Genomic DNA, 18752 nt, shown 5'->3' on the forward strand with positions numbered 1-18752 from the left:
GATTATGGACGTCATCGTCGGTGACAGAGAATTTAAAAAAGACGAGGAGCTAAGTTATCTAGGCGAGAAAAGGAGTTAATTTATACGCAAGTAAATGTTAGGCATAATCGTTGATATTGTAGAAATCACATTTTCTCGTATCTGCATAAAATTAAATTCCTTTTATCATACAATTACTTCTTTAAAAAGAATCTTTTGTGAAATTATTTTTCAACAGGGCTATATCCCTAAAATTGGTTAAATCATGGATGATTCAGCAATTTATTCTGAATAATTCTTTAAATAGTTACTTGGTGTGGTAGTCTAGTAAAAAGTTTTGACTTCATTAGAAACGATTTTAGCTGTTTAGTTTGGAAATATACAAGATTCTCGCTGAATATTTTTGTATACGTCAAACATATATTTGATATATTTTTATGATAATATCAATCTGCATTATACACAACAGTAAATGTTCTTTTTCTTATCAGGTTGAAGGTCAATGACAATAAGGTTTTCAAAGATGTCGTCCCAGACCAGTATTTTTATTAGTCAGATAAGTGAGAGAAAAAATGTTTGCTATCTTACTGCTGTTCTATTCCAGAAAATAATTTTCGGTTAATAGAGACAGAGTATTATTATCTTAATTATGATGACTATAATTCTTATTTAAATTGGGTTTAAATTGGGTTTACAAATTTGATATTAAGCCATAGATTGGAGAGAGAGAGAGAGAGAGAGAATGTACAGGTGTGTGCGTGTGTGTGTAATGATATTTGTCAGAATTGTTCGAAGTGAAATGATCTATTTTCATTTGATTCTGACAACCTATGCATAAAATATTACTTGTAAGGAGCAAAAGGAGAGAATTATCATGATGAAAATAAAGTTCCATTGTTCTTGGTGAGTTAGATTCAGTTTTTCAATGACAGCTTGCAATAAGATTTAGAAATTTACATTGGATTTTGTCGCAATAAAAAATATGGTGTAATATTTTAAAAGGGAATTGTTTCTGATTACCATACACAGACACATGCACAAACACCCTCTGTTCCTTTTTTAATCAATTATTAATACGAGTCCTAACCCTTTTCATAGAGATAATTATTTTAAATTCATACCAAGTCTCTCTGTCTCATTGTGACCATATATTTCACTTTTGTTGACGAAATATACTTAACTAGAAAATGTAGCGTTCCATTTGTAACTATTTTTTAAGAGATTTTCATTAGGCCACACACTAATCACACGGTTTTATTAAAACCGCACTAATCAGCGGATTGTAAAATGAAGTTAGTAGCATAAAGATTTTATATATAATTAGGTTGGCTTCAATATAAGGAGACCAAAATTGGTAAGATACGCTATAGTAATTAAACTGAAACAGAAGACAAACGGCGATTTAATTTGTCTTGTAGTGCTAATATAGTACCTAATCTGATACAGCGAAAAATGAAATGACAAAATTAGTTTTCATTGATACGTGTATTACTGTAGTTTTGACAATTATATATCGCTCGATTGATGAACAATAGATTGTTCTGGCTAACGATAAACTCAGAAGATGAACAAATATCGGGACCGGGTTTTCTGTGGCTCGACCGTTTGGAAAGATAACTGGCTACGATCCCTCATTACCTTGGCACTAAATAACATACATGTGTTGCTGTAAGGTAAACCAATAAACCAAGAACCAATCCACCGAGGGCATGGTCTGTAAAATGAGAAAGGCAATTAACACACAAAATTAGACCTGAAAATATCTACTGGGATACTTAAGAATTCAGCTCTGATCAATGCAGAAAAAATGGCACAGTCAAACGTCAATATGAAAATGTTTAAGATGGGAATCTGGTTGCCGTTTCGGCGAATGTTGATTCATTTCACCTGAAAGGCGTTCTGAAATTTGGGATTTCAATCATCTTAGCCTTACTGCGTACATCATATCGAAAGATGCACGCCATTCCTCTATGTGAGTTCAAAAGTTTGTGTGAAGACCATAATTTGTTTGGCTTTGTAGATTATCTGTATCCGATAGCCTTCTAAGGATAAACTGACTTGAAATGTCAAAGGTCACCAACACATTAACTTTTGTCTATGTATGTCAGTTCTCCACATTGGATTGTGGAGATCTGGTGTTAATCAGATTGGTTGCTTTTACAGTATATATATATAATTTGTAAACGCAGTGAACCGAACTTTATAAATCATATTCGTTTTGAATTTCATTCTTATAGTAAAGCTAAAAATATTTAGAAAGTGTAAAGATGTATATAGCAATAAATACAAAACCGCTTTTGTGGTCTGTACTGAATCGCGGCACGCCAATGAGACTCACTCTTTCCACCGACTCAGAACAAAACAGGTATGCTGTTTTGTGTATATATCGACTTGGTAATTTGTTTTTGTTTTGGGTTTAACGCCATTTTTCAGCGCTTGATAAGTAATACATAGCGGCCAGTATAATTATTGAAAAGCACGGTAAGAACCTAAGACCCACGGGAAGCTACTGGCAAGCTGTCACAGTTTGGTAATTTTATTGAAACGTTGTTAGATACAGTAACTTTTGATAAATATTTTCATCCTCATCATGAACGGCGTTTAGGGGTGGCAAGTGGGGCGACCGCCCCAGGCCCCGCTCTTGAGGGGGCCCTGCGCTTCAGGCCTACGGTCGCCGTTATGAGTTTGTGAAGCTATATTCTCCGGTAAATTGGAAACGCTGATACAGGCCGCACGTAATGCACGCAAAGTTACGAAGTCAACTTAGTCAACTTCGTAATGTAATTAACAGGTGGCAGCACATATGCAGACAGATGAAGCCATTTTCTCAACGCCACTAGTGGGCAAAGGCTGTCCGTTAACTTGGATCTCAGTGTTTTTAAATTTTCGCAGGGTTGCGCGGGAGCCGTTGGGCTAGGCGGGCGATGTCCCGTCTATCTCTAGTCTATGGTCACTCCTGTCCAGGTACCCGGATAGCCTATATATACCACAGCAACTCTAGTTTTGTTAATAATGAAAAAACTAATTTCGTGCGCCAAATCGCGAAAGTTGATCTAGTCTAGACATAAGCAGTGGTTGCAGTAGCATACTAATGGAGATACCGATACTCTAGCCCCACGCGGTCATGGTTGGCCCTAGGTCCCGCGTACTCCTAACGCCGCCTCTGATCCCCATCAAGCAAATATCTCAAACGACGAGGGTTAAAAAAAGAAAATAGCAACAGAAGTAAATGAAGCATATAGTTATGGCATACACTTTAATATGTTTATTATTAATGCTTTCAGAAAGACTCGTACATGTGGGGGTCATTCGTGATGATAAGTGTCTACCTAGTGTGCTCAGTCACGGTGTTTATCGGCACAAGAGAAAAGAAAGGTTTGCAAGTCATTTGTCATATACCAGTATTTCTGATTCTGTAAGAGAATCATAATTTCTATAAATCTGATTTGCTTTTATCTCCAAGCTCACTATCACGAAAGCTAAATTAACATTTAATTAAATTAGCATTGATTATTTGTAAACTGCAGATAAATGTGTATGTTGTAGGAGTTAATTCTACCGTATATGTAATAAAGGTTTTAGTAAAATTATTATGAACTGAGATAAAATTCGGAATTATTTTCCTAAGTTTTCTAATTATTCATCTCGGTGTAAAATGTACAGTCTTTATTCAATGATTAGTTTATTTTGCTTAATTATCTCAGCATCTTAATTCGAAAATGCATTATTGTGTACCTTTTTGTCTCAGACTTGATTCTTCCTCAGACCCGTTTATTGTCCGGGAAAAGATTTATTTCATAGCTTTTAATTTTCTTATGTTTTTATCATTCTAATCTTATATGACACTGTGTAATAATGAATCATTGTAATTCAGCCTTCACAGCTGAAGAACACGCAACTTTTTTTAGCGACTTGAAGACGGTCTTGACATTTGGCCCCTACCTGAAGCTTTCGCTGTCTTTTTTGTTCCTGTCATTAGCGATACAGGTATGCAACATGTAACCTCCCACGTGAATACATGAGTGACGTAGAAATATCGGAGTTCATCGAGTACATGACCAAAAACACTATCGGAACCTGTACACCTGAGTTGCCCCATTTCCGCTGAAATTTGAAGGACTTTCGATCGCTTAAAAAAATTAATTGAATGTAATATTATCTGTTTATGAAAGGAATGATAAAAAGTAGCACATAATAAATGGAAATATTACAAAACCACGCTCAATGCAAAGAATGTATTGACAAATGTCTCGTTAGATAAGATACATTTCTAAACATGTTTTTAAAAAAAATATATTTCTCAATGAGATATTTCTTACACTACAATTGTTTTTTAGTGTTCTTTCACGAGTGGTTATTATAAAGCTACTTTACTCTACAACACTTTTAAGGAACGAATAGTTCCGTGTGCATCAAAATAAAAATGCGGACGATAATCGTAGTTTTTTTAGTACAATCAATAATTGTCCAAAATATATTTTAAAGTACAAACGAATGTTAAACTTCACAGACACAGACACACACACACACACACACACGGATAACACTTTATTGATTTCAAAGTATGGGGCAACGTTTTTGTCGCTTAAATGTAAACATTACATTGATAAAAAATGTATTAAATTGAAATAAGGGTCAGGAGAGTGGGATTAGTAGATAGCTCCTGTCTGCATCCGATTGAAATGGCCTTATTGTAAAAGTCCGCTGTGAGCGTTTTTCACATTTTATTGTGTGTGTGTGTGTGTGTGTGTGTGTGTGTGTGTATTACGTTTGAAGTTTCCAGAAAGGTATTTATCTTTAGACAAAAGGAAAATAATCTGAGTGCACTATTGTAATTATATAACTATCCAAGCGGCGCGAATAATAATAATAATGATAATAACAATATGATGATGATGATGATGATAATGATGGTGGTGGTGGTGGTAGTATTGCTCTTAGTTCTTGTTATCAATGTTTCGTCGAATTCAACTGTGCGTATTTAATTTGTGAGTCATTTTAATTTCAGATAGTTCAGGGAAACTTGGCTTTGTATTGTACACATACTTTACACCTTGGAAATCAGTTCGCCAATTTTATTTTGGCATTATTGGTAGGTGTCATTATCTGTATTTACTCGGATTTTCTGTCGTCTTCATCCTTTCTTATATAATTATTTTTTCGTCTACGTCATTTATGTGTTTTTATGGTTTTTAAATTTTCTCCAGAGATACGAGAGTCCAGGTAAAGCAAGAAATCAGTCATGTTATTACCAATCCTTCACAGTTTCACTGTTGTGGCTCAACGAGGTGGATTAGTGCACGGAATTAACCAAATCATCGAACATTTATGTTTTTAACGGCCAAGTAGTTAACTTCTCTCCATTGTTTACTTTTTAAAGTATTCTTCAGATGTGCATAAAATCTACCTATGTCCATATCTAAAACTGATTTGACAAAATGCAATATCTCAATCAGCATTTGAGTCGTATGTTTTGTTTTATATTGTTGTTATTCTGATGTGTTTTGTGGGAGGTGTTTCTAGCTTAATCCCTTGAAAACAGATTAGGACACTATGACTGAAATGCCAGGCAACCGTTTCACTACATGTCTCGAACATTGTCTTCCTCAAATAAAAATAATGTTAAAAATTTAAATCGTTCGTTCTTTTTCTGTAAGTACTAAATTCGCATAAAGCATGTTTTCCTTACAATTTTTAATTTTTCGATGCATTTTATTCTCTGAAACTCAGGAAATTCCGCAAATTTAAGAACTTTGTTTCTACATGTTGTCGGAAAATAAGAAATCGCATTCATGTACAGTCTTTAATTTTAATGCTCATTCCCTCCCTCGTTTTGTACCAATTACACAATTCTCAAAGTTTTGCGGTGTATGATAATTTATCAGGTAAAATCTAGATTTAGGGAAGAGAACTTTAGTAAAACCGTGGATAGGTACCTATGTACCTTAATCTAGCCATGTTTTGTACCTTATTCGTACCATCTATGTACCTTATTCTTACCGTGTTTTGTACCTTATTCTTAACATGTATGTACCTATTCTTACCATGTTTTGTACCGTATTCATATCATGTTTTGTAACTTATTCATACCATGTTTTGTACCTTATTCTTACCATGTATGTACCTTATTCTTACCATGTTGTGTACCTTATTCTTACCATGTATGTACCTTATTCTTACCATGTTTTGTACCTTATTCTTACCATGTATGTACCTATTCTTACCATGTTTTGTACCTTATTAATTCTGTGTTTTGTACCTTATCCTTATTATGTTTTGTACCTTATTCTTACCATGTTTATACCTTATTCTTACCATGGTTTGTACCTTATTCTTACTATGTTTTGTACCATATTCATACCTTGTTTGTACCTTATCCATATTATGTTTTGTACCTTATTCTTATCATGTTTTGTACCTTATTCTTACCATTTTTGTACCTTATTCTTACCATGTGTGTACCGTATTCTTACAGTGTTTTGTACCTTATTCTGACCGTGCTTTCTACGTTATTCTTACAGTGTTTTGTATCTTATTCTTACCATGTTTTGTACCTTACTCTTACCATGTATTTACCTTATTCTTATCATGTAACTTAATATTACCATTATTTTGTACCTTATTCTTGCTAAGTTTTGTACCTTATTCTTGTTATATTTCGTCATGTATGTTCCAAACTGTGGAATCCAAAGTAAATCTCTAACATATAAACACATAAATCTCAAAGAAACAGACTTGTCTCTCTTTCTTCCGATCCCATCATAGATTAATAGGTACTAATTTAAAAAACCAAGGGAGTGAACATATATGTATTGAAAGTATTGCATGGAAGGATGGATGCATGCATGTTTAAGTGGATGAATTAATCAATGGATGATGCAAGAGACGTTTGATTCGACGCCATATTTCTGGAATCTTTTGTTTAATGGCCAGGTCTCCGCCATTTTGTCGATGCCACTGTGGCAGAAGTGCCTGCTGAAATTTGGAAAGAAATCTGTTTACGCCGTCGGCATGATGGTCAGTACAAGTGTCTCAAATTTATTCTCTGTGTACCTGTTTCTTCCCTGTGTGTGCTGTTAAATTACGAGTTCATTGGGCTGAAACATTTGAATCAAGGTGAAAAAGTTAAAATGTCATTGGTAAATGAAATAATATAATTAGCAAAGTTTTGTGATTCATGAACAGTTATCAGCAGGTTCCATATTAAATATTTGCTATTCGAATATCAAACCCACTGACCTTTGATATCTTTGATGTCAATACATGCCTGTTTCTTTTCATTATAGAGAAGAGATACCTTTTCCGATAACGTAATTTTTTTCTTATAGATCTTCATACCGATTCTTATATCTCAGCTGTATCTAGAAGAAAATATATATATGTACTTTGTTGTTGTGATATTGGCCGGTCTGAGCATATCCGTCTCTCTTCTGTTACCATGGTAAGTACATGGTTTTATGATTTATGAACGTTTTCTTTAAGTATCTTGTTTCGTCACGTTTTCTAAATTTCACACTTAAAAAGAAAGAAAATGTTGCAAGAATACCTATTTGATAAAACTTTATATATTTGTATAGGTTACATTTTGATAATTTATAATGTTGGTCGATTTGCTGAGAACAAGCATGCGCAGTCGGATGTAACAATCGCTCAGCGTAGGTTTAATATAATCCGGTTCAAACAATGACTGTAACCAGTTGTCGGGTTATAAACGCATTTGTTCTAATTTATGTTTGTTTGATGTTGATTAGTAATCTGCCAGTGTTGTAATCTTTTAGTTGCATAAGGCATTGCTTGTTCACAGCATATATTCGTTCCCTGTATGCAAGTTAAGGATAATTCTTGTATAATTGTCGCAGTGTTGATACAGCTCTAGAACGGATTTATGATGATGAAATCGTATATCCCTGTAACAAAAAATTTATTCCAAACTGAAGAGCAGTCATTAGGTCGTTGGCCTGTTGGCAAAGTGTAGTGACACGTAAATTACATGCTTATGAGTTCCCAAGAAAACAACGAAAACATTTAATTTATTAAATTGCATTGAAAGAAAAAGGTTGCGAACACAACTTGGAAATAAACTGAATTATTTGAACACCAAAATTTGCTGTGTAAGAGTTTTCTGACTTTCAGGTCTATGCTGCCAGACGTTCTAGATATGTTTATGCTTGAAAAGGGAGTTCGGAAAGATGCCATTTTCTACTCCTTCTATGTTTTCTTCAACAAACTTTCCACTGGATTTGCCTTAGGTATCTCACAGGCAGTTCTAGAGTGAGTTGATGTCTATTACTATTACTACTACAAGCGCCCACCACTATCACCACCATCACCACTATCAATAGACAACACAACTATTTTCACTAAAGACATAACCACTTTGAAATGTACTTCTCAATGTATCATAGCAGTGCGTTAAAAAGTGGTCTGTAATATTCTGAAATTACAAATTATACAGTAGAACTTAAAGAGAATCTTGAGATATACGGGGAAGAGGTTTGTCAATTCTATTGTAAATTCGGCCCCTCCCACTGTCATGGCTAATCAATAGACATAGTGAAGTGTACAGAGTGGTGAGGCGAATCATGCAGATAAAAGCAAGCGTCATAATATTTTACTACATTATTTTAACCGAAGTGTTCGATGAAACTGCGAAATCTCTAAAATATTGATATTTTGACTATTAATGCATGCTTATATAATTCAGTACATATATGTTTACACTGTTAAAGATGCATTGTCAGCAAGGTTCGTATCGTACAAATTTTTGTAACGTTTCACGCGATAATTTTGAACTGTTTTTGGTGGATGTCAGACGATATAATCGTCAAAAGAGCCATTTTAAAGCTTAGTTTTATGCTAGAGTCGGTACGCGTTACATATAATATGTTCAGTTTCATATTTTTTACGTGACATATGATAAACTATAACTTGATGCGATTCTCTTTATTGATTGGCTTTGATCGTGAGAAAATTTTCCTTACCCCGCCTTCGGGAACTTTTTGTTTTTACTATTACAACAAACATTATGGCGCCGAATTTTCGAATCGATAGCTCAAAGGGAATTGGGGGAAAAAAAGGACAAGTCTGTCTAAACATGACAAATTATCCCATCAGGAGCTCGTTGCGCCATGTATAGTCTATCATGTACGAAAAAATGTCGTTAAGACCCAAACAACAACAACAACAACAACAACAACAAAAACAAATAAAACTACGGGAATCAGTCAATTGCAGTGCCGGATTACCAAACAGGCAGAATAGGCACCCGCCTATGGGTCCCACGCTTTTAGGGGTCCCGTGATAATAATTATTTAATAATTTTTGTTCAATAACACAAAATGTTAATTTGTTTAATAACAGTATTAATTGTTAATATTTGTTTTGTGTAATAAAATTGGTTTATTAAAATTGTTGGTTGGTAAACTTAAAAACATATTAGGAGATAATTTGCTGCGGTGGGGGGGTGGGGGTGGGGTGGCGGCAAGATTTCGACTGCCTAAGGGCCTCCACAGGGTTTAATCCGACACTGGTCAATTGATAGCGTGCGTGGGAGAGGGTAGGGCGGTATACCTGTAACATGGAATCCACCCTACATACAATAGTTGCTTAAATCTTTGCTTATAGGAGTAAATAAACTCACTTCTGTTCACAGAAGAATGTGGACATAAACCTGTCTCCCAAATGAGAGAATGTTATCCAAGCTAATTAATATTATCCAAGCAAGTTAATACTGAATTTACGAAACTCGTTGAATAATGTCCATCGTTTGCTCGCTGAGGCTCCCAAAGGCTGGACATTATTCAACTCGTTTCATAAATTCAGTATTAAATCATTATCCATTTGAGAGTCTATATATCTGTAACACGGGTAATAACACTTCATAAACGAGGTCATAACGTTATGCAAAGACAAGGCGTAACGACCGAAGCATCTAAAAGTATTTAATTTGATTCACCACGCTGTTCTGCTGTTTGGTCAAATAAGATTAGTAATTTTCGTCATGCGATAAGCAGACTTTTAAATTATTACTTATCTGAAATGCAATTGATGAAAATCATCGAATAATTTCAATCTGTTCCTCACCAAGGCACGCAAAAGATAGAAATTAGTCGTCGCTAAGGCAAACAGAAGATAACATTATCCCTCACGGACATGCAAAAGATTCAGATTATTCATCACCGAAGCACACAAAAGATAGAAGTTCATGTAATAACTTTATTTGAAATGAACACTCGTGCAAAACCCAGTTACGATAGACAAGATATATTTTTGTAGTATGCTTTGATTGTTCAGTTAACAATTTGATTAATAATAATAATAATAATAATAATAATAATAAACTATCTTTAACGAGGATAACACATTTGGTCATGGCTGACCCATCTGCCATGTGGTCCTCAAGTTTTGTAAAAAAAATAAAACAACAAAAAAACCCCAAAACAAACAAAATTGAAGACCAGGCACATAACCATGTATCGTCGCACACTCATTCGTACATATTTGACATGAATGACTATGTGTGACTATACTGGGAAAGATACAAATATATATCAATTATGATATGATTATAAAGTTTTCTATTCAGAGCTTTTAATATGTCATTCCAGCTGGTCTAGAAGGAATTTCTTTAATGATATTTTAAAAGAAGCAAGGGAAGTTGAATTACGTATCCTCATTGGTAAGGAATTCCATACAGTAGGTGCTGATACAGAAAATGAGCTTTTGTAATGATTGGTTTTCGACCAAGGAATCTGGAGATCGTTGTTAGTCGTCGATCGGAGATTACGCTCAGTATTCGATGATCTTAGTTCAATTATGTTAGAGATATAATCTGGAGAAAGACCGTTTAAAGACTTGTATGTCCTGATTCCTTTAAAATAAAGAATACGTTTTTGTATAGGTAGCCATTTCAGACGTGAAAACAAAACATTTGAGGGAGTCATAACAGGAAGTTTCAGTATTATTCGGGCTGCCCTTTTCTGGAGTCTATCAATTCTGGACAGATTAAAATTTGATGTGTTTCCCCATAGGGTACAGCCGTAATCTATCAGTGGTAGTAACTAACCCGAAAAATAAATTCGAAAGCAATTTTAATAGAGTTATTCTTTTGACTACCATTACACATAAGTGATCGATATGCGCATTCCAGCTGAGGTGTTGATCAGTGTAGATACCAAGAAGTTTCTGATTTTTGACAATAGATATGTCTAAGCCATTTTGAGTTAGAAGTAAATCCATGTTAGTAGATAGACTCTGCCTTGTTCCAATTGTCATACATTTCGTTTTAGAGATGTTAATATGCATTTTGTTTTGATGACACCAAACTGATATATTGTTGAGGTCGATTTGAAGTTTATTTTTAATGGAGTCTAGAGATTTATCAGATAAATGCAATGTCGAATCGTCAGCGAAAAGATCTGTGTTAGCATGCGCTGGATACAAGGCTAAGACATTGATAAATAGTAGAAAAAAAAAGAGGCTTTAATATAAATCCTTGAGGAACACCACTTAAGATATGACTTGGTTCGGATATATGTTTACCCGTGCAAACAACATGGTGTCTGTTTGTGAGATACGACGTGAACCAGGCAATTGAGTTTGGAGAAAACTTGTGGGCTGAAAGGTTTTTAATGAGCACCGAATGGTCAACCAAATCGAATGGTTTTTTAAAATCAGTGAAGATTGCACCAGTAAGTTCACCTGATTCTACTGCTAGTAGCCATTGGTCTGTAAGTTTTGTCATTGCAGTCTGACATGAATGATTCTTTCGAAAACCTGATTGTGATCTATGGAGGAGTTGGTACTTGTCAAGATATCTGAAAATATGCTTGCTGACATGTTTTTCCATAATTTTTGAAAGTATGGATAGAACAGATATGGGTCAATAGTTTGATGGGTCATTCTTTTCATTTCCCTTATAAATTGCGAATACTTTTGCTAACTTCAATGACTCCGGGAATTTATTGGAAGCGATACTACAGTTAATTATTTCTTTCAACGACTCTGAGATTAATAAAGCCGACATTTTCAGAGTTTTGGGGTGAATTCCATCTAGACCAGCTGATTTGTTTATGTCAAGTTTATTTATAATATCAAAAGTGTCATTTATTGTTATTAGGGGAATGTTGAAACTAACATGATCGGGTACCCTTTCATTCACGACTTTAGTAAGTTTGTCTAAATTAGGCTCTGTATTCTTAGACCTGTCAAGCGTTTGGGAGATAATGAGTAAAAAAATGGTTCAGCTGGTTTGCAATATCGAGCTCTTCAGTATATTTAGTGCCATCAGCTACAATTTCACATGGAGCTAGAGGCGCAGGTTTCGTTGAAGTTAGATTTCGTAAGTGATTCCAGATGGATCTGTTATCGGAGTTTGATGTGATGGCTTCTTTGAAAAAGGAGCCTTTGTGTTTTACAATGATTGATTTGATTTTGTTTCGCCATAAACGATAGTTTGTGAAGTCTTTATGTTTATGGTAGTAGTTTCGTTTGCGTTGTGCCTCTGCGATTTCATTAGTATACCATTCTGGTTGTTTTGATCGTTTAATTCTCTTGATGCGTATGGGGGCGTGTTTATTTAGGATAGTAAGAAAACAGTGATTCCAGTTAGACAAGTCATAATCTGAGTCTGTGTTAGGGAAATATATTGTGTTAATGTTTTGTGATAGTTCGGAGAGAAATTCATTTTCAGAAAAGTTTTTGAAACATCTGTATTGCATGTAGGAGTGTAAGTTGTTTTTCTTTGCGCTCTGTTGCTTACGAGTTGCACATATAGGATAGTGATCACTAATAGGGATACATGGTACGTTTATCTCGTAGAGATTGGTTGGATGGGTAGTATAGATGTGGTCGATCAGAGTAGAAGTACAGGCTGTTACTCTTGTTGGAGCATATATGCCCTATTGACACTGTGCTGTCTGAATATTTTGCCTGTGTTGTTGCACTTTATGGCCAAAAAAGTTTGAAAAATAAATACTCGCGTTACGCGTTATAAAACATTTTACGATACGCTGACAGTAAGATAGGACTTGCATATATTCAGAATAGCTAAGTAGCCATGTTCAGAATTTCTGTATCCCCTCTTCCTTCACGAGATATGTTCTTGGGGTTAGATGGAGATGAAGGCTGAAAGATAACTGTTCTTGTAAAATATATATTCTTTCTAATTTTCACGCATCATTTCACAGTTCCTATCGAACCACGGTCGCAGCAAAATAATTGGTTTCTTTATCATTGACATTTAAAATGTAGACATCATTGTCGATAAAGTACTAGATCATTTTCCCAATTCTGATGTAACCTTTGAAAGACAAAATCTAATTATTTGCCTCTGTTCTAGATTGGGTGGGTACAGGAAGGGTGAGTGTAGACAGGCCGAAAGTGTTGGTCTGACATTAAGGCTGCTGGTCGTCCCAGGTCCTGTGATATTCGTGCTAATCGCACTTCTCTTCCTCTGGAGCTATCCAATAGATGAAAAAAGACGGCAACAAATTAAGAAGGAAGTAATGGCTAGAAGGTACTTTTAATAAAATTTTATATATATTCTTAGTCCGCTCAAGCCATTTCATTGTGTCCCCCCCACCCCATGTCCGACAGCCCGAACCTTCCGGTCACATCCATGCTAATTTCATTTCCACTCAATAAAATGTGAAGAACGTAATGGATTTAAACCAAATTTGATACGGGACTTAAAGATTAGAATACATAGGTCAAGTTAAATTTTCATCATTATCTGGCAACGTTGATAAAGTTTTGGCGCCAGTTTGACTTACAGCTATGTGGCGTTAGTTGTATTTTATTGTCCAGGCCATCCATGCTGTCTGGACAGCTTCAGAGTGTTATTATAGCCTGAGAGACTATGTAAAATCGTCTTGTAAATTAAACACAAACAGACTTTTTGACAAGGAGCGTCATCGACGGTCCAATATTAAATTTTCGTCCTTACCTTAAAAATGAGATAGAATTTATTTAACAAAACAAGGAAAATCGCACTGCTTTAATTGAACGGATCAATTCTCTCTCTCTCTCTCTCTCTCTCTCTCAAATTAATTGTCCTTAACTTAAAAACGAGATAACATTTATATCTAACAAAACAAGGAAAATCGCACTGCTTTAATTGAACGGATTAATTCTCTCTCTCTCTCTCTCTCTCTCTCAAATTAATTGTCCTTAACTTAAAAACGAGATAACATTTATATCTAACAAAATAAGGAAAATCACATTGCTGTAATTGTACAAATCAACTCTCTCTCTCTCTCTCTCTCTCTCTCACACACACACACACGTGTACACACACGTCATTACTATTATTACATTTGAACTTCATATCATCTCTGTGCCCATCCTGGTTTGCAATGTTGTTGCTAAGTTCTTCTTATGTATACTCTTTTCCGATTTGTCCTGACCCAGACGATCTTTATGATACATATTCTAACGATTCTCGTGACAACTTTTATTTTAGAGTCAAGGCAAACAGAGACCGGACAGGGTCAGGACAAGACAGTCACATCAGCCAAGCTCGAGATGAAGGGTTTAAGTCAGATATCAGTTACCAAAGTATAGACGTCAACAGCACGGGCGTCTGACGATTTTGCTGCGTATATCGTTTCTATTATCTCATGGGATGTATACTCAGTCTTTTCAATCCGTTATTCGGTAATTTGCCAATTGAACTGCTTCATTATCAAAAGAGAAATTAAAGCAGAATATGTAAATGTAACACGAGGGAGTTTTGATCACACGAGAATCTTAGTCGTTTCGGGCAGAGTTTTGTTTCATACGCTTTGTAATCTCGTCATCGTTTCATGCACATGAAACCTATAGTAGTTTACGTTGCTGTCAGCTGACCAGATTGTATAACACTTATATTGAAATATAATTGTGGTCAAGATCGCTTATCCGTAAGTTTTGAATATTAGAATATTTTAATGTACATTTTCATAGATATATATATTTTCTGGTTTACTTGTTGAGTATAAGGAAAATTGTTTCATTGAAGCACATTCATTTTAAATTGGCGTAATCATTGAACATATTAGTCCTACGGATTTTCCCTTTAGAATGTAATCTATAAACTTTAATAGCATAATAAGTTCCAAGGAAAACACACAAACACATGCACATACACGTACACACATACTTCATATAGGAAACATTTTAACAATGCATGCTGATGTTATGTATTTGAACTGGATGAGATCAGGGAACAAAGAAAAGGATGTCGGACAGCTATTGACATGGTGAAAGTGGAGATTAGAGCTAAGCATGCGTTGCCTTTCGAACGCAATTATGAGAAGTTCTTTGTCATGCACATACAACGATGACATTGTGACCTATTTAACCACGGAATGATTTATTAAGTTCTGCGTTCAGCTTAGGGATACAAAAAATTGCAAAGAAAGCACTCATGTTAACAGTTCAAGTGTGACAAAAATAAATCTAAGGTTTTATTGACTCAAGGAGAGAGAGAGAGAGAGAGAGAGAGAGAGAGAGAGAGAGAGAGAGAATATAAGAATAAAGGAAATTCGGTTTAGATATAGATTGTTGAAGATAACAGCAATTTATATGGAACATATTTCCTTTACTCTTCTATTCTCTCTCTCTCTCTCTCCTTGAGTATATATATTACGTGTATATATTAAGCGTGTATATATATATATATATATATATATAGATTACGCTGTCATTGATATACCACAAGATGTATACATTTTTTTTTCAGTTAAAGGAAACGAGTTTCCTTTGAATGAAAATTTTATAAGAGTGGTATATCAAAGGTGCAGATTACATACTATGCATGTGTTTCGTTTACAGACAAATACACATACCTGTCTTTGGAAAGGAGTTATGATTGACAAAGTGAATGAATTATTCACATTCATGACCAGTGTGTCCGCAAAATAATGTAGTTTGGTAACTATTGCAGCAATTCACAATTCTCTTTGCAAATTGTTAATATGCTTGTTCTCTTTTTTATGCTAATATTTTCATTCATATTCATTAAATAAATAAAATACACTCATGATTTAAATTTGAAAGATAGTTTAAATGAATAAAGTAAAGCATTTCAAACACAACATGGTTGTCCTCTTGAGTACTGAACGTGCAGCTATTAAGCCATCAGCGAGTTTATTAAAACGGGTGTGTAACATTGACTAAGGATAATGACGAACCAACAAGTGGTAATTAAAACATTTGAATTTATTTACACCTGATCTAAGTAATTATTATGCTTTAATTAACATTACTACCGACCATAAGATCATTTATATTCTCCATTTCTCTCTCTCTCTCTCTCTCTCTCTCTCTCTCTCTCTCTCTCTCTCTCTCTCTCCTTTCCGTTGGTCGGTTGGTCGGTTTGTCTGTAAATTTTACCATCATTCATAGGTCCAGAGGTATCGTCATTGGACACATGCTAAAACCCGCTGCAGAGAGAGAGAGAGAGAGAGAGAGAGAGAGAGAAGTATGGGAGTTTGAGGAGACTTACCATAAGATTTTTTAATATCCATCCCTTTATTTTTCTGTTGGTCGATTAGTCTCCTGTCTGACCAATCAAAAGACAGTGGGAGAGAATGAGATAAAGGGAGAACAGCCTTCGGACATTTCATTGTTGAAAAATAATCTTCTTTTAACCTTATAGACCAAAGTAAACACAATGAGAATGCATTTTAGTTAGCAAAAGCTTGTTTACGAGCAGATTCGACAATCACATTTAAATAATACATATTTGTCCGTTAAATTGAATATAAGATGAGTTAATTAAAACGCATCTCAAAATAAAAGGATGCGATGCCTAATCGGATTACCTAAGCAAGGACGAGCATTGAAGTTTTAGTAACAAAATTAACTTTGAAGAATAGCGCTCTTCTCCCAGAAACCTACTCCTCTGAGTTCGACTGGACATGCCAGTGATTTTGATTTATTTTTTTTCGTGGACCGCTTGAACATTGCTGATTGTTTTGACGGACCACTTAATTATCTTTCATGTTGATTGTGCCGTTAGGTAACTATTGTAACCTCTCCTCGGACCACATAAATGGAGCAAGATGACCGCCATTGGTCCGCGTACAACAGTTTGAGAACTTAAGTAATAGACGATATCACTGCAACAATAATGATCATATATTTTACTAACTGTACTAATTTTATATAAATTAGTTTAGTTGTTCTTATCTTAAGGTATATGGGCTTAATTGAAATCAAGCTTAAACCCGTCATAATTATTTTGCAATGATCAACAACTGCTAGCCAAGTTGCATGCCGTGATGGGGTCGGGTGGGGGGGGAGTAGGGGGGGGAGGAGTTTTAATTTCTGCCGTGACCTATAACAGGGTGCCTCACATTGGCGTTAATTTTGCAGACCTGAAAATGTATCTAATTAGGTGTGTTCTTCTTTCATCCTAGTTGCATGATGGAATAAATAGATTCTCGGTGCTTCAATACTGTTAGATCTATCCACTTTACTACGTCTAAGTAATTGTTTGAAACTTAAAACTCCAAGGCACTATTATGGAATTGCACATATGCCTTTCAAATTTATATGCCTGCATATGAATTTACATGTTGGAGTTTACCACTCCTGCGGCCTAGTGGTTAGAGCGTCCGCCTCGGATACGGGAGGTCGTGGGTTCGATCCCCGGCCGAGTCATACCAAAGACTTACAAAAATGGTACTAACAGCTACCTCGCTGGCGCTCAGCATTAAGAGGTTAGTGTTAGGACTGGTCGGCCTGGTGTCAGGATAATGTGACTGGGTGAGACATCATGCTACATGCCTGCGGCATGATGCCCCAGTGCTAGACATCACTATAAACTGCCACACTGCAGACATCGTAGCGATATGACTGAAAAATTGGTAAAGCTACGTTAAAAATCCTAATCACACACACACACACACACACACACACACACATATTAGGGTAAACATAATTCATTGATTATTAACTTCATGGGGTAGCAAATAAAGTACTGGCCAGTACATGAATTAGTAGATCCATTTAGCACATTGAAAACTATCTGGATTATCGTTGTGGAGCCTTAAAACATGTCATATGTATTGGTAAAGAAAAGGAAGAATCACTCTCAGTGACTCGTAACTTATGGACTGAACGAGGGGTTGCTCAGTTACCACCCACGGATTCCTAGCCGGGGGGGGGGGGTCATCTTCCACACTTATTCACTATTTTCTTTCCCCTCGTATTTGGGATTTAAAAATATTTTGCTTTTTTACAAAATGATGCCTATTTAGCACAGATAAAGCGTTAAGAAGATGAATTATTGATTACAAATTTTATTATTATTATGTATATTTAATTTTTATTATTTAATTGTTTTTCTTAATAGTTATATGTTGTGTATATCTATTTTGTACTTGACCTTGTCCAAAATCAAGTCAGTGACATTTTTTGTTGTTGTAATCAACATAATACATAGCTAATATTTTTCTGTCATTATGGATTAAATATTCAGATCATTATTAGTAGCAAACATGTTTGCTTCAATTTGAGTTAAAGATAGTCTTGATTATGACCTTATAGTCTTCTAAAATGGATTTTTCTTTTAAGATGACAGAGCAGTTTGAAAAACAAATGTTAATTGCTACCTAGGTCAAGTACAGGGCGATAAATCAGCCCTTCACCCGTGATGATATTGATTTTCGGGTGAGGGGCTGATATCACCTATTCATTAAAAGCTGCAATTATCTGCATAATCGGTGTACATATTATACACTTACCGGTATTTCTCGTGGCTGTGCAGCTACAGTCGGCTGAAGGGT

The 18752-nt window shown here is 35.2% G+C and overlaps 1 protein-coding gene across 3 annotated transcripts in view; it reads left to right on the forward strand.

Moving 5' to 3' along the window:
- The window catches only part of LOC149806389 (sodium-dependent lysophosphatidylcholine symporter 1-like), a 79680-nt gene extending 64211 nt beyond the window's left edge, over positions 1-15469 (forward strand). For 2 of the 3 annotated variants that reach the window (XM_089952575.1, XM_089952591.1), the window contains exons 7-14: positions 3264-3354; positions 3854-3966; positions 4988-5071; positions 6913-6996; positions 7308-7420; positions 8113-8250; positions 13319-13495; positions 14441-15469. In XM_089952575.1, the coding sequence (XP_089808701.1) occupies positions 3264-3354; positions 3854-3966; positions 4988-5071; positions 6913-6996; positions 7308-7420; positions 8113-8250; positions 13319-13495; positions 14441-14564 (924 nt within the window). In that variant the 3' untranslated portion in view covers positions 14565-15469. The remainder of the gene's footprint in view (positions 1-3263; positions 3355-3853; positions 3967-4987; positions 5072-6912; positions 6997-7307; positions 7421-8112; positions 8251-13318; positions 13496-14440) is intronic. The other variant, XM_089952583.1, reaches the window with a different exon arrangement.
- Positions 15470-18752: the final 3283 nt, after the last annotated feature.

The sequence above is a fragment of the Sinohyriopsis cumingii genome, chromosome 1 (assembly GCF_028554795.1).
Source record: "Sinohyriopsis cumingii isolate HCF-2022 chromosome 1, ASM2855479v2, whole genome shotgun sequence".
In the NCBI taxonomy this organism is placed as follows: domain Eukaryota; kingdom Metazoa; phylum Mollusca; class Bivalvia; order Unionida; family Unionidae; genus Sinohyriopsis; species Sinohyriopsis cumingii.